Here is a 21,485-nt window from a genome sequence, read left to right as displayed (position 1 = left end):
AGAGATACTTACCCCTTCACAGCTGCCAGGATTCAGCGCTGCAGCCCGCTGTGGTCCTGGTGTTTCCTGTGATAGACAATGTGGCAGGAAATCACATGACCACTGCAGTCTCTCGCCGCCCATTCTTCTGGCGTCGGCATTCACATCCTAAGCGCCATAATGGCAGGCTTCAAGGACTCCACTTTTTGGGTTGACCTACAGTCAGTTCCGTAGCAACCCAGAAGATCCGTGATTCTGGTAGGCCTTGTGTCAGATCCCAGTCATTGACGGCCTTCTGTTTACTGGCACATTGTCATTCTGCAGATGATTCTCGGCTCTAAGGTCACATTCTATCAACTTCAGCAGTTTTTGGAGCGGCTCTTAATTGTTTCCGCATTAGTCCACTTCCATTTTGCATATCACATTTCTTACTGCTCTTCTTCTATGACAATCTATCTACATTCCCCAGCTGAGTCAGCTCCATATTATTACTTTGCGCACTGTACTTCAGTTGATCAAGGTGTGGTACATTTATACCAGGCTGCTAATCCATCCGAAAACTTATAACTAAAATTAATAGTTTTTGTCATGGATATTTGCAAATGCATGTTCCTTCATAGAATGCTGAAGTCATAAACAGTAAGGCTAATAAGGGTTGGGCTTCATCGCAAGAACGTTGCAACTAGAGATGAGCGAGCACGCTCGGATAAGGCAGTTATTCGAGCAAGCATCACTCCTCGAGTAACTGCATTCTCGTCCGAGCAGCCTCGGGGGGGGGGGGGGGGGGGAGGCGGCGGGGGGGAGCGAGTGGGAGAGAGATCTCTTTCACTCTACCCCCACCCCCACCCCCCAAGACTGCAGTTACTCGAGAAGAGCGATGCTTGCTCGAGTAACTGCCTTATCCGAGCGTGTTGACTCATCTCTAGTTGCAACCAATCCTGCATTTTTTTCCATTAAGAAACATTAAAGTTACATTAGTCATTGTGATGCTGCAATTTTATTGCCCTTCTCCATATATTGTCGATGGGGGCCACCAAAATAAATCCAACTGGCAGATGCTAGAGGAAAGTAGCATTAGACATGTTTGAGGGGTCTGGCAGTGGCTTGTCTCCCTTGTGCATGCTCGACTGGGCATACTTATGGAGTAGTGGGTAGGAATCACTGTCTGTTGAATGGCTATCTATAATGTATAGACAGTACGAGGATTGAAGTTTCTCTTAGTTATGGTAAACAAACACTTCTGGAAGGAACAAGAGCCGCCATTGTTCTTCCTGCGGGATGATGGCTCTCACCGTGGTTTGCTGGAGTCACATAACTTTAACCCTTTCCAGACTGGAGTGTTTCAATAACTTTCTCATCTCTTCAGGAATTTCTCTGCGTGTAGCATACTGTGCTGCCTGTTGAGACCTTTTAGCCTACCCCGTATTGCTGGAAAGGTTCAAAGGCAGGGAGGAAAAAAATAGATAGGCCAAACCGCACACCCACAGCGGCAAATGGCAACCCGATTTTATAGGAATTTGTTCCGCCATTGGCAGCTGTGGGTTTGTGTAGTTTGGCTGCATGCGACAGCCGCACCATGAGTTTCCACCCTTAATAATTAGTTTCAACAGTGCTGGTATATTTCAAATAATTTTAATTCTTTCCTATGTGGGTACCATGTTTGTACTGTAGGGCAACAGTCTTGTGGCTCTTCGACTGCAGCTCCCAGCATATCCTGATAGCCTGCATACAACACCAAGGTTGCAGGGCTTCAATAGTGGGCTGTCATTACCATTCTAGGGAGCAGCCTCAGTAGACATCTAGGATAGTGCACTAACAGCAGGTGTATGATATTTAGATCCAGGCCAGTACTGATCTATAGGCACATTCCAGACTGGAAAATAATTGTTTATGTAGACCATTGATACAGATTTGCAGAATCTCTAGCTAGGAAGTTGCACTATGAGTGCAGAGTACATTGCATTTCATTCTCGTTTCCATTGAAGGAAGAAAGCGGTTTCAGCCAAAGCTATTTGTAAAGTGAGTCAGTATGCTGAGCAGTGAGCTTGTCTCAGCCAGGATCTTACACATTTTATTATTCTGCATGGCTCATGCCAGGGGAAGCTTTTGTGCGCTTATGTTCTGGCCAGCACTGAATCTAAGTCAAGACTTAAGAGCTCAACAAACTACCAAGGGTTAGGATGTCTTAATCAGTGAAATCCGCTTTTAGAATTACATCTAATAGTAAGCAGTGCTCAGAATAACAACTGCCCTCAGCTATCCCAGTCTGTAAGGAAGAGAGAGTTAAAGACACGGCTCAAGGTGGCCATAGATGTAAGAGACTCAGCCTACTGGTAAGGAGGAAGAAACACACAATAATGATATCTGAAGTGACCAAACTGTCATTCTCGCAACATAAGGCAGACAGACTTGCTTCATGTCCGAGTTGTACCTAAAAGTCGGGGGCAACTCTGATTGGACAGCTGTCCATGTGCTGTCCAGTATACGGACGGTCGGCCACTGAAATGCATTTGAATGTCCTATTTCTGGTCTATGATGTGGATGAATCAATACACACAGCACATAGACACAAATAGTGTGGCGGAGGCCTAAGGCCGGCTTCACACCACGGGTGTATGCATTTTTGCATGTCACTCAGCGCTACGCATTTTTGGCGGCCGTATCGGCGTATTTTACTGTAATTTTTGTGCTTGCAGGGTGTGTTATTTTTGAGCATGTGATACAAACACACCCCGATTTATAGGACTATTTAGCCTAATGATTTGCAGGCGTGTTCTTTTTCCTGTGGAATTGCACTGTATTTCATGGATCTCCTTGCATATTGCGTGTATTTGTGCGACCCCCACAGACGTCTATGGGAACCTTTTGGTGCACAAATGCACCAAAGATAGAGCATGATTCAGAAAGATAGAGCATGATTCAGAAAGATAGAGCATGATTCAGAAAGATAGAGCATGTTCTATTTTTCTGCACAAGTTCACAGAATCAGGAAATGTGTCTGAACCCACTGACATCAATGGGCTTTATTGTCTGTGTATTACACAAGTAAATTTTACGCACGCAAAAACGGCCCTGTTAAGCTGCCCTAAGGCTAATTTCACACAGTGAGTGCAATATTGGGCTGTGAATGTCCCCGCGGACGTGAGGCGTTTTTGTGTCAAAACCGCCTCCCATTACTTCAGGAAAATAGCAATCCTTCGGCGCAGCTCAAACCAATAGGAAACCTTGCATCGCATTTCCATGCGATGTATTTTTGGGCCCCACTGAAAACAATGGGCGAGGCTTTCCGAGGGAAAGCTTAAAGATAGGACATGCCAGGATTTTTTTGGTATTGGCTAGAAGTTGGGTTTTCATGTCAGTAGTTTGTTTTCACAACTATAGTACATATAGTCAAGGTATAGGAGTATGTTGTTGTTTATTCGTTCAGTCACTTCCGACTCTTCGAGACCTCATGGACCGGCCCATGCCAGAGCTTCGTGTCGGCTGTCGCCACCCCCAACTCCACCAAGGTCCAGTCTGTCACCTGATGGGTATCAGCCATCAATCTTGCCCTTGGTCGGCCCCTCTTCTTTTTGCCTTCCACTTTCCCCAACATCAGCATCTTCTCCAAAGTATCCTGTCTTCTCATTATGTGGCCAAAGTACTTCAGTTTTGCCTTTAATATCATTCCCTCCAGTGAGCACTCTGGCTTTATTTCCTGGAGTATGGACTGGTTTGATCTTCTTGCGGTCCAAGGCATCTATTTTCCTTCGCTCAGCCTTCCTTATGGTCCAGCTCTCACATCCATAGGTTACTATGGGGAATACCATTGCTTTAACTATGCGGACTTTCGTTGTCAGTGTGAGGTCTCTGCTCTTAACTATTTTATTGAGATTGGCCATTGCTCTCCTCCCAAGAAGTAATCGTCTTCTGATTTCCTGGCTGCAGTCCGCATCTGCAGTAATCTTTGCGCCTAGATATATGAAGTCTGTAAGTCTGTCACTGCCCCCACGTTTTCTCCCTCTACTTGCCAGTTGTCAATCAATCTGGTTGCTATAATCTTGTTTTTTATGTTCAACTGCAACCCAGCTTTTGCACTTTCTTCTTTCACCTTGGTAATAAGGCTCCACAGCTCCTCCTCACTATCAACCATATCAGTATATTCAATAAAATCATTACCACTTCCTACAGCAGTATATTCCACTTGTGTGACTATCCGAATACTTGTGAATGTACGTGTGCATGTGTCTGTTCTTCAATGAATGTGGCTTGGTGGTTAGCCCTGTAGTGTTCGGGTCCTAGGTTCAAATCTCATCAAGGTCAACATCTGCATGAGCTTTGAAAAACTCTATACAGATGTTGCCCATGGTCAGATTTGAACCAAGAACTCCAGCACTGCAAGGTAGCAGTGTTAACAACTGACCCACCACACTTCTCCTTTCTGCTCCAAAGGAAAACAACAAGAAAAATAAACACTAAGACAACATGAAAACTCCATACAGATGTTGACCTTGGTCAGATGTGAAACTAGAACTCCAGCGCTGCAAGGCAGCAGTGCTAAGGAGTGAGCAACGATGCTTGGTCTTACTTCTCTGGAGGAGATGACGGAGAAACACAAAGCAAACATATAAAATTCATACAGATGGTGTCTTTGGTCAGGTATGAGAAGGAGAAGTATAAGAAAGAGGAGGAGAATAAGATCTTCGCTTTCTCCCCTGGAGAAGGAAGAAGTTTGGTGGTTCAGCAGCCTGCATTGCTGCCTTGTAATGCTGGGGTTTTAGATTCACGTTTGACTATAGACAACATCTGCATGGAGCTTGTATGTTCTTTGTTTATTCTTTTTCTTATCATCTTCTCCTCCCTTAGAAAACGAAGAAAGGAAGAAATATGGAGGTTCAATTGTTAGTTCTATTGCCTTGCAGCACTGGAGTCCTAGTTTCATATCTAACCAAGGGCCATAAGTACATGGAGTATTTATGTTCTATTTGTGTTTAACGTTCTTCTCTGGAGAAAAACAAACAAAATGTGGTGGCTCAGTTATTGTCACTGCTGCCTTGCAGTGCTGGAGTTCTAGCTTCAAATTTGTCCAAAGGGCAATAACTCTGTCTTTATGTTCTCTTTGTGTTTGTTCTTGTTCTCCTCCTCTGGAGCAGAAAGGACAAGTGTTGTGGGCCAGTTGCTGGAATCCTAGGTTTAATATCTGTTCTAAGGCAATATCTGTATGGAATGTCGGCCAAACGATGCCTGACACTCGTCCCTGTGTGTGCTCGCTCCCATGCTGTTACACAGGAGCGAGTATCGCTGGCTCACTCACAGAGCGGGCTGCAGGGGGCCAAAGGAGATTTCTCTCCTCGCTTTTCCCCGCCCCTCTCCATACACTTAGCACAGAGGCCGTTCAGTACTGAACGGCTGCCGTTTACACTGAGCAACCATCGTTCAGGATTTTATGCAGCTTAAACGATGATCATTCAGTGTAATTAGCAGCCGTTCAGTACTGAATGGCCGCTGGGTTAAGTGAATGGAGAGGGGCGGTGGAGAGCAAGGAGAGAAATCTCCTGTAGCCCCCCCCACTGTGAGTCAGCACTACTAGCTGCTATGACGCAGCACGGGAGCGAGTACACACGGGGACGAGTGTCGGACATAGTTTGCCCGATATTAGTCCCGTGTAGATGGGCCTTTAGAATAAACCTTCTAAAGTTGAATTTACATAATTATACAGCTGACAGACTCCTACTCAACAAGATGTCTATTGCAGTGTGACTTCTGATAATGAGATGTACAGTTGCACGCTAAAAAACCTGAATGTGCAGAACGTGATGACGGAGTAAGGGGAAAAACAGACTATCAAATGCAGCTTTGATGTGTATTTATTGCTTTACATTGCATGAAAAAGAAAAGGCATGAACCACACAAAACTACCAAAACTGCAAAAACAACACATTAAATAAGGCATTTGATCATTTATACATTTCAGTTATTGGACAGCTCCAGTTTGTGTAAATTGTGCAAATATAATAATGGTTACATGCACCGGTTTCACTTAATTACACGGAGTGCTCACTTTCACAAAACGATGCTCAAAAGATTTTAAAGGGTTGTTTCCCGACAACTCTGTCCTTCCTGCTGACCAGGACATGTGACTGCTGCAGCCAATCACCAGCCACAGCAGTGACCTTCCATAAAGTAGTTGTAAAGCAATATTAACCCATTAAGAACAACGCCCTTTTTTTCATCGATTTGTTTCTTCTGTCCTACATTCAAAATAACATAATTCTTTTTTCCCCCTTATTTAAAGAGGTTTGTATTTCTGTTGTAGTATCCTTTGAAGTGCAAATTAATCACATCCATGTCTGTGCCTTGTCATAAGTCTGTGTGTATAAATATGCATGCCTCTTCGGATCTATTTCACTTAAGCCTGAAGCAGAACCCTGCGTTGGTTCAGAAGCTCGCATTAACAGACACACCTTGATAGACATTCAATCATTGCAGCCTAGAGGGCCTTCAGAAGGCTCTGGGCTGCCATGAAAACTGAACAACACCTCGCGTTCTCATTACAACGAGGCAGTTCGGGACCCTGCCAAAAACAGAATTGAGAGGGGCATTTAAGGGGTTGACAGCCGTGATCAGGTGGGTGACAGTTGTCAAACGCCAGCACCCACCGTGTATGATGTGGGATCGGCTCCCAATCCCATTCCACTGCTACTGTATATGAATCGTATTACAATCATCTGCATGGGGCCTAAGGGTGTGTATGTTCACACCATCTACATCTACAGCCCACGGTTCAACTGGATAGCCAAACACTGAATTCAGACAGAACCAGACTTTCATTAGTCACACAGAGAATAAGGTTTGCATTTGGCAAGAATTCCTTTAATTTCTGCTTATTTTGGAGAATAAAATAGTCAATTCCGCTATTCCATGCTCCAAAATAAACACCAATAAATGGAAACTTTGTCACATGAAGCTCTTATTGGTCTCTGTGCGAGTAATGAATCCATGAAAACATGATTATGATTGAGCCCCAAACAAAACCGTAGTTTTTCATCAGTCATACATAGATTAAGACGCGGTGTGAACACACCCTAAGATTTGCGTATATACTGATATAACCGCTTAAAGGGAATCTGCCAGCTCAAACATGCTATCCATTCTGCAGTCATGATGTTATAGACCTGGAGGAGCCGAGCAGACTGATATATAGTTTATGGGGAAAGATTCAGTGTAACTTGTATTTTATACATTTATATCCCTGCACATTCTGGGCTGAACAGTCCAATGGGCGGAGCCATCAGTGATTGACAGCTACCTCTATGCACAGTCATACACAGATAGCTGTCAATCACTGATAGGACCGCCCACTGGACTATCCAGCCCAGAAATCTATATATCAGTCTACTCGGCTCCTCCTGCTCTACAACATGATGCCTGCAGTTTGGACCACATGTTTCAGCTGACAGATTCCCTATAAAGAATGGGGATCACATGATGACTTGATCATGTACTGAAATCTGTTGGCTCTACTTATTACAACACAAGAACAGCAAACATCGGAAATCAGGAGAAAGAGAAACCAGCTGTACCTTTGTCAGTGCGGTGCCCCTTTGAGGTTTATTGCTCTTAATACCTGGATGCTTCATTTGCATAGTAAAGAAGTAAAGAAAGCTGGTTCTCAATGACCAAATACTTGCACAGACCTCTGTAGTAGCTTCTACCACTAGGTGGTCCGATCAAAGTCCATATATATATATATATATATATATATATACATACACACACACACACACACATATATGTATATACCACATCTTCTCCAGTCCCCCGGTGTCACCTCACCTCCAGCCACCCAGATCCTTTTCTTCTTGTTATTATGCGTCCATTCTCTGCATTCTTCTACCGGCAGGTCAGCGTAGGGTATGTCACTAGTGACGTAACCCTCACTGCCTAGGAAGGAATGCCAAGCTATTGCTGAGACTGCGCATGCTCGCTGTCTTGCTGCAAGTCTTCATATACTATTGCACAGAAACGGTGCACACGCGCAGTTTTGGCAGTAGCTCGGCACTCCCTGCTAGGCTATGAATGCTGTGTCACTAGTGACCGGGTATATTGCCCTGCAGGAAGGAGAATGCTGGCAATGGACGCTTCGTCACCGGAAGATGCCGATTCAGCCAGCTGGAGGTGAGGTGACACAGGGGACTGCAGGACACAGGAGAAGATTGGCAGGGAGAAGATCCGGTAAGAAGGCTGTCTGGGGAGGAATAGGTAAATATAGAATTTTTGTTTTCTAATGACAGGAACTTTCTAAGGAAGCTAAACCGCACACATAATTTTTGTAAGCATTATGTGCAGAAACAGAGCACCAGTGTCATTACATAAATAGAGACCGAAATCATATATACTAGTCAATATAGGAAATTGACCTACTTCTTTGCGCTGGTTTTGTTAAATCCCTCTCTCACGCACCCCTTAATGCCCTTCCAGTAGTTGGACTTCAGCATCCCATAGTAACCAGTCAAATGAAAGCTACCAAAATTCTAGTATAGGTCAAACACCAAAGTCAACCAATTGGTTATCCGGTATACAGTCTCTAATGGCCTTGAAAGAGCCTATAGGAGTCAGGTCAGCAGGGCCAAACTACAGCCGGACAGAAACTACTACTAGAGCACAACATTAACGGTGGCATGGTTTCCAAGGTAACAGAAACAGACCCTTTATTCTAATCTGACTGTAGCGATCTGGATCAGGGTTGAAGTACCTTTGTCGTAACTGGTGCGGATCGGTAGCATGGTCAGAAAAGGCAGAGGTCAATACACGGGTAGTATTGGTTGTGGTACAAAAGGAGGCAGGCAGGTAGCGTAGTCAGGGAGAAACCAGAGGTCAGTACACAGAAGCAGCAATTGTAGCGAGAGGAGCAGTTGGGAGGAAAGCTTGACTACTGGCTGGGAGCGCATATCGCCGTAGACATTCTTTCGCCGATTATGGATTTACTTTGGTGCACATGCCTCTTCAGCCAGAAATTTAATGGCAGCTCTTTGTTTTAATCTCAAATCCATGGTTCAATCAGTCAGAGAGAGACGCCGCCTGGAGCTCGGGAGTTCCCAGGTTTGAGTCCCGACACCGACGTGTTAATTTGCTTCTGTAATATAAATCACCACCTGTGACCATATCCATCAAGATTTCTCCCACTTTGGTTCTAATTCTTTCTAATTCTCTTACCTCATCAATCAACAGCAAGCTGGGAGCTTATTCAATGCCTCAAACACAGAAAGCATGCTGGGCCGCTGTACTCCATTAGGCCATTAACCTGCATTTCACTGAAACATTCCCTCCCAACACTTTACAAGTCCTTTAATACAGTTGAAAAAAAAATTAAATTCTACTTTACCAGCTTTTAATGTTCTACAAGCCGGCATGAAAGAAAGCCCAAACCTGTATGAAGGCAGAGCTCTTGACTTTGTACAAAACCCCAGGCCACTTCACGGTGATAGAAAAACAGAAGACAGCTGCACTTCAAGTGTCAAAGCAGATTTTTTTATGAGTCGAATGGTGCAAGTGTGCGGAAAGTCGGTTTTTACTTAGTGGGCTGCAGATATGGAACAAAAATAGAAAAGCACTTCTGAAATAATAGATAATGAGAAGCTCGAAAATGGTCCACCGCAGGGATAGAAATCTAAAATTACATCAGGTGTGCAGCGCCACCCGAGTACATTAATCACGGGCAGGAAGCCGTATATATTTACATAAAGAACAACTTATTAGTATACAATAAAAACTTGACTTTCTATAGAGATATTCGTTTGCTAAAAGTAACGTAATTTCCAGCAAAATTGTGGATGCTATTAGACAAGGTACCCTAGAAATAATGACTGGACAGTCCTCCGATGCCATATATCAGAGATGCCAAACTCCTTTTCACCGAGGGCCACATCAGCCTTCTGGTCGCCTTCAAAAGGGCCAATTGTAATTGTATAGTAAGGGCCCGTTCACATGAGCGTATTTGTGCAGCGTATTACGCGCACAATTTTTGCGCACATAATATGCAGGGAATAGAACCCAATGTTTTAAATGGGTTTGTTCCCACCAGCGTATCTTTTCACACGGTTGCACAAATACGCGGCATGACCTATTTTTGTGCACATTGCGAGTAAAGTTAATAGGTGGAAGCAAATATGCAGGAAACCATTTCAAATAGACTCTCTGTGGGTTCTTATGTGCGCAAATACGCAGTGTATTAGCGTACAAACACATGTCGCAGCGTCCACAAAACGTGGGCATAAGCGATTTTTGGTCAAGCAAATACGTTGAGTATTTTTACAACCGAAATACGCTTGCTTCCGTGTAAACGAGCCCTAATAGTAACCCCCATAGTGGCCCATAAGTAATACCAGCCCGGTAATAATAGTAAACCCCATAGAGATCCCAGTAACAGTGCGCCTATATAATGACTCCCATAATGGCTGCAGTAGTAACAATGACCCCCATAGTGGCCCTAGTAGTAAGTGTCCCCCATAGAAGCAATTCCCCTATTGGCCTCTGGCCTGATACAGGCTTTACACGCATTCCCCGCCTGCAGAGCCAACGCGGCAGCAGCAGCCACTGCTGAGCCTGTGACTGCTGCCCTCTCACCTCTTCACAGATGTCAGCGGGCACAGACTCTGCATTGTGCCACCAGCCCGAAGCTACAGGCAGGATGACTAGAATTCCTTAAGAGGCCAAGTGGGCAAGCACTGCTGCGGCCCCTGCGTAGTATCCGGCGCTCCTCAATCTTATGATGAAATAAAAGTTTAACAATTTCATTATATTGAAAAGTGCTACAAAATCTTTCTATTTTGGCCACGCTGTGATGTTGAGATTGAAGTGGTTCCGGTTTCCTTGCACCTGTAGGCGGGTATGTCGTGGCGATTCGGCCCGGTGCGGTGAGCCCACATTCCAGTTATTTGTTCACATTATTATATTGCGGTTCTAAAAGCCTATTACAATTCTAAAGTCAGTCTCGCGGGTTCATAGGCCTATCGCCGCATCGGTTGTGCTTGAAGTCCTTGTGATGACATGCACAGAGCTCTGGTATACGACCCGCCAGGTCGGCACAATGTACACAGAGCTCTAGTATACAACCCGCCAGGTCGGCACAATGTACACAGAGCTCAGGCATACACACGCCAGGTCGGCACAATGTACACAGAGCTCAGGCATACAACCCGCCAAGTCGGCACAATGTACACAGAGCTCAGGCATACACACGCCAGGTCGGCACAATGTACACAGAGCTCAGGCATACAACCCGCCAGGTCGGCACAATGTACACAGAGCTCAGGCATACAACCCGCCAGGTAGGCACAATGTACACAGAGCTCAGGCATACACACGCCAGGTCGGCACAATGTACACAGAGCTCAGGCATACACACGCCAGGTCGGCACAATGTACACAGAGCTCAGGCATACAACCCGCCAGGTCGGCACAATGTACAAAGAGCTCTAGTATACAACCCGCCAGGTCGGCACAATGTACAGAGCTCTAGTATACAACCCACCAGGTCGGCACAATGTACACAGAGCTCAGGGATACAACCCGCCAGGTCGGCACAATGTACACAGAGCTCAGGCATACACACGCCAGGTCGGCACAATGTACACAGAGCTCAGGCATACAACCCGCCAGGTCGGCACAATGTACACAGAGCTCAGGGATACAACCCGCCAGGTCGGCACAATGTACACAGAGCTCAGGCATACACACGCCAGGTCGGCACAATGTACAGAGCTCTAGTATACAACCCACCAGGTCGGCACAATGTACACAGAGCTCAGGCATACAACCCGCCAGGTCGGCACAATGTACACAGAGCTCAGGCATACACACGCCAGGTCGGCACAATGTACACAGAGCTCAGGCATACAACCCGCCAGGTCGGCACAATGTACACAGAGCTCAGGGATACAACCCGCCAGGTCGACACAATGTACACAGAGCTCAGGCATACAACCCGCCAGGTCGGCACAATGTACACAGAGCTCAGGCATACAACCCGCCAGGTCGGCACAATGTACACAGAGCTCAGGCATACAACCCGCCAGGTCGGCACAATGTACACAGAGCTCAGGCATACACACGCCAGGTCGGCACAATGTACACAGAGCTCCGGTATACGACCCGCCAGGTCGGCACAATGTACACAGAGCTCTAGTACACAACCCGCCAAGTCGGCACAATGTACACAGAGCTCTAGTATACAACCCGCCAGGTCGGCACAATGTACAGAGCTCTAGTATACAACCCGCCAGGTCGGCACAATGTACACAGAGCTCTAGTATACAACCCGCCAGGTCGGCACAATGTACACAGAGCTCAGGGATACAACCCGCCAAGTCGGCACAATGTACACAGAGCTCAGGCATACAACCCGCCAGGTCGGCACAATGTACAAAGAGCTCTAGTATACAACCCGCCAGGTTGGCACAATGTACACAGAGCTCAGGGATACAACCCGCCAGGTCGGCACAATGTACACAGAGCTCAGGCATACAACCCGCCAGGTCGGCACAATGTACAAAGAGCTCTAGTATACAACCCGCCAGGTTGGCACAATGTACACAGAGCTCAGGCATACAACCCGCCAGGTTGGCACAATGTACACAGAGCTCTAGTATACAACCCGACAGGTCAGCACAATGTACACAGAGCTCAGGCATACACACGCCAGGTCGGCACAATGTACACAGAGCTCAGGGATACAACCCGCCAGGTCGGCACAATGTACACAGAGCTCAGGCATACAACCCGCCAGGTCGGCACAATGTACACAGAGCTCAGGCATACAACCCGCCAGGTCGGCACAATGTACACAGAGCTCAGGGATACAACCCGCCAGGTCGGCACAATGTACACAGAGCTCAGGCATACAACCCGCCAAGTCGGCACAAAGTAGCAAGTATCATTCTAAAATAATTGCTTTAAGAAATCCTTTTGGTAAAGAATAAGGCTGTGCTTCGTTTTGAAGTTTCACTAAGGCCTCCGGTCCACGGGCATATCGGTAACACGCTGCAGGCAGACCCGTTTTACTGGTTCTTGTAAATACCAGCTCTGCCAGCAGCGACCGCGTAGGGCAACGAGCGTACTGCGCATGCCCACGTATCACACGGACATGCACAGTATGACTGTCTTTTCTTTTTTTAATTCCCTGCTCTGTTTCGAAGTTAGGTATGAAATCACTGCCCATGCGCAATCGATTGACTTCATTCACTGCGTATTCTGCGTCTGTGCATTGCGCATGTAATACGCAGTGAAAAAACACCCGTGGACATGAGCCCTAAGGACATGAACCTAAATGTTCACTGCTGACAACATTTTTTAATCCTTTCAGCCAACTCAATGCAGTGCAGGATGCGCATCTTCTCTGCCGCTAGCTCCTCCTTGGGTACCTGTCCCAGAAGCTTTTGTGCGAATAGGTTCTGATCCTGCATGAACGGCGGCCCCAGTGCAGCTCTGGGCGCGGGAGGCAGGGTGTCCAGGACCCCACACTTAAATGTAAATTTGATTTTCTTCTCACGCTTCATGCCTGGAGCCCTCTCCTCAATCCAAGTTAGCGGTCTGGAGAAATGAAAAGCACATTTGTATTAAGACAAGACACTTTAGACTCAATCGTTCATCCAGCCAACGGTCTGTAGAAGGAAGGTTTCCCACCTCACGGAAAATTGTTCAGTATTTTTAAAAACACAGAATTTTTCAATTTTTTTAAAATATGTGCAAATTTATTACTTACAATTGCAAACAGTACACCTACTTGACTTTAGGTAAAGCTTCTTCCCAATTAGTTAGCCCCTTCCCGCCACAAACAGTTTGACGCTTTCTTAGGTCAGTCTCACACAACCGTATTCCCCGATCGCAGTCCATGGCCTTACGCAGAACCCCCGTTTTTTCCAATCAGACAGGTTTCACTTTATGTAACACCTTTGGAATTCGGAGGTTGCCTTCTTCTAGATACATCGTACTTTATGATAGTGAAAAGTTTTGGTCGATATGTTTTGCATATATTTAGAAAAAAAAAACCAAAAACTCTGTAAAAAGTTTGGAAAAACTATAATTTTTCAACATTTTTAAATATTCTGCTTGTAAGAAAGACAACCCCGATGCAGGGGTTAAAAAAGAACACCGGAGAGCGCTTACCTGAATCCCCGCGCTCCGGTGACTTCTTACTTACCTGATGAAGATGGCCGCGGGGATCTTCTTACTCGGTGGACCGCAGGGCTTCTGTGCGGTCCATTGCCGATTCCAGCCTCCTGATTGGCTGGAATCGGCACGTGACGGGGCGGAGCTACACGGAGCCGGCATCCAGCACGAGCAGCCCCATTGAAAAAAGAAGAAGACCGGGACTGCGCAAGCGCGGCTAATTTGGCCATTAGACGGCGAAAATTAGTCGGCTCCATGGAAACGAGGACGCTAGCAACGGAGCAGGTAAGTGAAAAACTTCTTATAACTTCTGTATGGCTCATAATTAATGCACAATGTACATTACAAAGTGCATTAATATGGCCATACAGAAGTGTATAGACCCACTTGCTGCCGTGGGACAACCCCTCTAAAGCAAAGTGGAGGTGAAATTTAAAAATTCAATTTTTCTTGCCGCTTTTCAATTTTAAACTGTTTGTCCCGTAACAGAAGGATTCAAAAGAGAATCAAAGCTGAAGACTACGCAGTTGTTGTGGCCCTAGTGTGCAACATGAATCACATAGACCTCAGGAATTAAGGCTTTTTCTAGGCACCATTTCAGGTTACCAGAGGCCCTAAGGTGGCAAGAAATAAGAAGTCCAGAAAGACCACATTTTGGAAACTACACCCCTCAAGGAACTCAACTAGGGAAGTTTTGACCATTTTGACCCCACTGGTGTTCCGCAGAACGTGTTAGCATTGGGCCATCAAAATGAAAGAGTTTTAAAACTAATATATATGTTTATCCCCAAACGTTTTATTTTCATGAGCAATAAGACTAAAGGCGTCCCATAACTTGTTCCATAGTTTCTCCCGAGTGTGGAAACGCCCCCCTATAAACTGCTGGGAGCACGCCGAGGGTTCACAAGGAAAGAAGCACTGTTTAACGCACAGACTTTGTTGCAATGGTTTTCTGGCACCATGTCAATTTTGCTGAGCCCCTGAGCAAGAGGTCGAGCGGAAACCCCCAAGAAGTAACCCCATTTCGGATACTGCACTCTACAAGGGTAGGGTTTTTTTTTGAGACTTGAACCACAGGCGTTTACATAATTTGCTGCACATCAATTTTTGGAAAAATAAAAACTGCAATATTTTTCCACAAATATGCCATTTTAGTGCCCGATATGTTGTGCCAATGAAGACCCAGCCCTTAGAAGGCCCTCTGTACTGGCAGCAAGACGGACGTTGTCATCAATAGAGAAAGTGGGAGCGCCAGCTTCGCTCTCTTTGGAATCAATGAGAGCGCCGCGCTGCCCCTACACTTCAGGATCGGACGTGACGGCCCACTGATTTCAGTGAGAGTGAAGCCGGCACTCCAATATCCTCCTGACTACTGATAATAATGTCCGGGCCGTTGTCAGTGCAGCAAGCCAACGATTAGCTGATGGATGGGAGTCCTGAGGACCCCTCTGTCCATTATGGATGACCTCTCCAGTTTTAAAGCCCAGAATACGTCTTTCATCTTTGCAAATACACCCGCATTTGAAAATGCACCAGTTCTGACTTCTTACCACAACACCGACCCCACCCGAAAAAATCCCCCTCCCCTGCTCTGTTTACCTCAGTGCATCCTGTAATGGCGCAGTCCCCGGCTCTAGCACACTTGGCATATGCTAGGAAAGGTTTGTATGAGGACTAAGGACCATCTGCAGGTTATCGCCTCCTGCTGGGATGTCGGGAGTTTGTTTAATATGGGGTGACGACGAGTGCCGGAGGGAATGCAGCAAACATAAATACGGATCTGCACGACCATACTAAGAGTATAAATGCAGCAATAACTCTGTCTGTTTGTTACCCTTTCACGACTAAACTGCTGAAGCGACTGTGATGAGCCGTCTCAGGGAGATGCTTGTATCCTGGGGAAGGACATCGGCCCGTTATCCCCAAAATTTATAGCATTCTCTAGGGAGCGTGACAAGAACTGTGGTGATGCGCAGGTGCACCTCCGCTCCACGGCGGAGGGGAAGGGGGTGCACATTAGAAGCTACGCCTCTCCAAACAGGCAGACACATGAGGGCAGATGCTGTTGCCGTAACCTAGCTGGGATACCCGGTGGCCCGGGATTAAAACCTGAACGAAAGACACTTTAACATGGATTGAGATTTTAAAGAAAATCTGTGTTGCCCATAGCAACCAATCACAGCGCAGCTTTTATTTCTCTCTCCTTAGCAATATAACAAATACCAACCATTCACAGCGCAGCTTTCATTTTACCTCAGCAGTATAAGACATACCAACCAATCACAGCGCAGCTTTCATTTTACCTCAGCAGTATAAGAAATAGCAACCAATCACAGCACAGCTTTCATGTTACCTCAGCGGTATAATATATAACAACTAGAGATGAGCGAGCACGCTCGTTTAAGGCTGATGCTCGATCGAGCATCGGTCTTGTCGAGTAACTGATTACTCGACCGAGCACCATGCAGGGGGGGAGGAGGCAGGAGTGAGAGAGATATCTCACTCTCCCTTCTCCCCCTCCCCCGCATGGTGCTCGGTCAAGTAATCAGTTACTCGACAAGACCGATGCTCGATCGAGCATCAGCCTTAAACAAGCATGCTCGCTCATCTCTAATAACAACCAATCACAGGTCAGCTTTCATGTTACCTGAGAGGTATAATATATAACAACCAATCACAGCGCAGCTTTCATGTTACCTCAGCAGTATAATATATAACAACCAATCACAGCGCAGCTTTCATGTTACCTCAGCAGTATAAGAAATGTTTCCCTTTTGATAATTGTATTTCCTATTTTTTTTATTTGGTCTTCTTTTAATATGCCGCTACGTCTAGACAAAAGCAGGTTTCATCACCAACACAGAAGGGGGTTCTTTACTGTAAGAGCAGTGAGACTGTGGAACTCTGTGCCTGAGGATGTGGTGATTGCGAAATCCATAGAGGAGTTTAAGAGGGGACTAGATGTCTTTCTAGAGTGGAAGGATATTACAGGATATAAACATTAGGTGACCAGCGGGTTTGTTATTCTGGGTCTTATAGTCAGGTAGGAACTATCAAAGGTTGGATCCAGGGATTATTCTGACTGCCATTATGGAGTCGGGAAGGAATTTTCCCCCCAAGTAGGCTAATTGGCTTCTGTCTCTTGGGGTTTTTTGCCTTCCTCTGGATCAACAAGGGGGTGGAAACAGGCTGAACTAAATGGACATTGTCTTCATTCAGCCTGACATACTATGTTACTAAGTCGGATCTAGCGCGTAGATCTAGCGGAGCTCGAGTTGCGGAAATCACTAGAGCCCAAGAACCTGATGACAGCGCTGAGGCAAGAAGGCATCAACCAGCTGAGATACAAGCTGCTCTTAGAGAAGTAGAGACCCCGGGACATCTCAGGCCTGGCGGACTGTAGATTATGAGCGTCAAACGTCTCTCAGAGCTACAGAGACATTGGAACAATGTCAGGACTGCCGGACCCTAGATGTTGACCGTCACATGTCTCTTAGAGCTAGAGATACATTGGATCAATGTCAGGTCCACCAAACCCTAGATGCTGACCATCACACGTCTCTCAGAGCTAGAGATACATTGGAGCAATGTCAGGTCCACCGAACCCTAGATGCTGACCGTCATGTGTCTCTTAGAGCTAGAGATACATTGGAACAATGTCAGGACTGCCGGACCCTAGATGTTGACCGTCATGTGTCTCTTAGAGCTAGAGATACATTGGATCAATGTCAGGTCCACCAAACCCTAGATGCTGACCATCACACGTCTCTCAGAGCTAGAGATACATTGGAACAATGTCAGGTCTGCTGAACCCTAGATGCTGACCATCATGTGTCTCTCAGAGCTAGAGATACATTGGAACAATGTCAGGTCCGCCGAACCCTAGATGCTGACCATCATGTGTCTCTCAGAGCTAGAGATACATTGGAACAATGTCAGGTCTGCTGAACCCTAGATGCTGACCATCATGTGTCTCTTAGAGCTAGAGATACATTGGAACAATGTCAGGTCCGCCGAACCCTAGATGCTGACCATCATGTGTCTCTCAGAGCTAGAGATACATTGGAACAATGTCAGGTCTGCTGAACCCTAGATGCTGACCGTCACATGTCTCTTAGAGCTAGAGATACATTGGAACAATGTCAGGTCTGCTGAACCCTAGATGCTGACCATCATGTGTCTCTCAGAGCTAGAGACACATCGGAGCAATGTCAGGTCCACCGAACCCTAGATGCTGACTATCATGTGTCTCTCAGAGCTAGAGATACATTGGAGCAATCTCAGGTCCACCGAACCCTAGATGCTGACCATCATGTGTCTCTCAGAGCTAGAGATACATTAGAGCAATGTCAGGCCCGCCGGACCCTAGATGCTGACCGTCATGTGTCTCTCAGAGCTAGAGATACATTAGAGCAATGTCAGGTCTGCCGGACCCTAGATGCTGACCGTCACATGTCTCTCAGATCTAGAGATACATTGGAACAATGTCAGGTCCGCCGGACCCTAGATGCTGACCGTCACGCCTATCTCAGAGCGAGCAAAACTCAGATTAGATTTAAAAAATACAAGTTTCACGTGGATGAAATCGCTGGTAACAAGCTAGTTTTGTATATATTTGTGGCGAGTTGTATAACCTGTTAGTTAACACGAGCATCTAAGAGGTTAACTCTGATCCTGACAGCTGATGTGTGAAGCCAACTGCCACTGACAGCCACAGTCCAGCTACTGAGCCCGATCCCAATTAGCATCATACATGTATGGTGGCTTTGAAGAACTAACTGGACGCTGTAACGTGCACGTTGGGAAGACGTTATTCAGGGAGGGAAATACTTGGCGATTCAGTCCACATACATTGGAGTCCCCACTTCTAAATCGATTCGGACACTGGGTCACACTGCATGGACCTCTCATTTTCGGTAGTGTTACTGCAGGGGGGGCTGGCTCAATAATTCATTTCAATAACTAAGCCAGCCCCCTTCGCTGTAACGGGTCTGGCAGAGAATGGGGCTGGTTTAGTTATTGAAATAAGCCCACCTCCCTTTGATGACATCTACAATAATGAGAAGGAAGAGAAAGACTCCATACCACATGACCCAATGTCAGAAGCCGGCCAGAGGTGCACACACCGCTGGACCCGGATTGGTCAGTATTTCCCTCCCTCAATAACCCCTTTAAGGCAAGTGGCTGTTCTAGTTTGTTGAGCTGAGCCTTCTTGAGGATCTGGTTTCACGTAATTTTAAAGACCAGGCCTTCTAAATACAGGTTTGGCTTTTTTGGGGTTATTTTTGTTGTTTTTGTTACTAAAAATATTTATTATTAACACGAACAGTAACAACTCTCAAATTCAGGAGAAAGAGGCAGACAATGTTAACCCTTTCCAATCCAATTTATATCCTAGTTTTCCTAGGGGGCTTACTCTTTTTCTGCCGTTATACAATGGTGCTAACTGCTGGCTAAAGCCAGTACTGCATAAGGTGACACATTGGATAGGCTCCGACAGCAGAGAGGCTGGCAATATACAGTAAGAGAACCCCGACGGATATCTTCCAACATCGGAGCTGTACAGCCTTAAATCATAATGTCTTTAGACATCAGACAGTGGATTAGAAAGGGTTAAACCCTGACCAAGGGCACCTAGAATCAGCTGATCAGCAGGGGTCTGAGCGACGGGCCCCTGCTGATAATCTATTGATGACCTTTTGGTCATCAATACAAAGAGGTACCAAAGTCCCATAAAACACCCTTTAAGCTGGTGATGAATGTTTTTTTTCTCTGTTCTAATTAGTGACATAGATTGGTCTTTCTTTGTCTATCCTGGAATGGGACGCAATATAAAAATTGGCACCCATTCCAGCATAGGCAACAACCACAAGTGCTGGATGACAATGGGGCAAAGAGGTCTACCGACCGGACACTTACCTGTTGTCTGCAGTAGTGAAATGTGCAGTCAACTTGCTGTACTTTTCTTCTTCATTCTCTTCTTTGCTGGCCGAGGTAACAGTCAGATTTCCAAAAAGATCAACCAGCCATGTTATCCTGGCAATGCCACTAAAGGAGGGGAACCCAAACCTCTGCTCATCCAGGGCTCCACCTGCACAGAGTAAAAGTTATTATAAAAAATCAGTTTCATTGTTAAAATTTATTAAGGCTAATTTCACACAGGCGAGCGCGATATTGGGCCATGAAACTCGTCCCGATATCACTATTACAATTGGAGCCACTATGGGGGGTCACTGTTACTACTGAAACCCCTATGGGGGGTTTTCTATTACGACTGGAGCCACTATGGGGGTCACTGTTACGACTGGAGCCACTATGGGGGTCACTGTTACGACTGGAGCCACTATGGGGGTCACTGTTACTACTGGAGCCACTATGGGGGTCACTGTTACGACTGGCGCCACTATGGGGGTCACTGTTACGACTGGAGCCACTATGGGGGTCACTGTTACTACTGGAGCCACTATGGCGGTCACTGTTACTACTGGAGCCACTATGGCGGTCACTGTTACTACTGGAGCCACTATGGCGGTCACTGTTACTACTGGAGCCACTATGGCGGTCACTGTTACTACTGGAGCCACTATGGCGGTCACTGTTACTACTGGAGCCACTATGGCGGTCACTGTTACTACTGGAGCCACTATGGCGGTCACTGTTACTACTGGAGCCACTATGGCGGTCACTGTTACTACTGGAGCCACTATGGCGGTCACTGTTACTACTGGAGCCACTATGGCGGTCACTGTTACAACTGGAGCCACTATGGGGGTCACTGTTACGACTGGAATCACTATGCGGGTCACTATTACTACTGGAGCCACTATGGGGGTCACTATTACTACTGGAACCACTATGGCAGTCACTATTACTACTGGAACCACTATAGGGGTCACTGTTACTACTGGAACCACTATGGGGGTCACTGTTACTACTGGAACCACTATGGGGGTCACTGTTACTACTGGAGCCACTATGGGGGTCACTGTTACTACTGGAGCCACTATGGGGGTCACTGTTACTACTGGAGCCACTATGGCGGTCACTGTTACTACTGGAGCCACTATGGCGGTCACTGTTACTACTGGAGCCACTATGGCGGTCACTGTTACTACTGGAGCCACTATGGCGGTCACTGTTACTACTGGAGCTACTATGGGGGTCACTATTACTACTAGAGCCACTATGGGGGGTCACTATAACTACTAGAGCCACTATGGGGGTCACTATTACCACTGGAGCCACTAAGAGGGTCACTATTAGTACTAGAGCCACTTACAGGCGTAAGCTTAGTTCGGTCCTGTAAATACAGTGCGTATTTGCACAACTAAATATTGCTTACATCCGTGGTTTTTGAG

General features: G+C 46.3%; 1 protein-coding gene across 2 annotated transcripts in view; it reads right to left on the bottom strand.

Moving 5' to 3' along the window:
• BLVRA (biliverdin reductase A) overlaps nt 1-21,485 on the bottom strand; it is a 73,402-nt gene that overhangs the window by 35,108 nt on the left and 16,809 nt on the right. The window contains exons 7-8 of one of the 2 annotated variants that reach the window (XM_066584765.1): nt 20,047-20,218; nt 12,662-13,548 (exon numbers count right to left, since the gene is read on the bottom strand). In XM_066584765.1, the coding sequence (XP_066440862.1) occupies nt 13,290-13,548; nt 20,047-20,218 (431 nt within the window). In that variant the 3' untranslated portion in view covers nt 12,662-13,289. Of the gene's footprint in view, nt 1-12,661; nt 13,549-20,046; nt 20,219-21,485 lie in introns of those variants that run through there. The other variant, XM_066584766.1, reaches the window with a different exon arrangement.

Source organism: Eleutherodactylus coqui, chromosome 12 (assembly GCF_035609145.1).
Source record: "Eleutherodactylus coqui strain aEleCoq1 chromosome 12, aEleCoq1.hap1, whole genome shotgun sequence".
NCBI lineage: Eukaryota > Metazoa > Chordata > Amphibia > Anura > Eleutherodactylidae > Eleutherodactylus > Eleutherodactylus coqui.
Note: the sequence above shows the minus strand (reverse complement) of the source record. Positions and strands in the feature narration are given on the sequence as shown.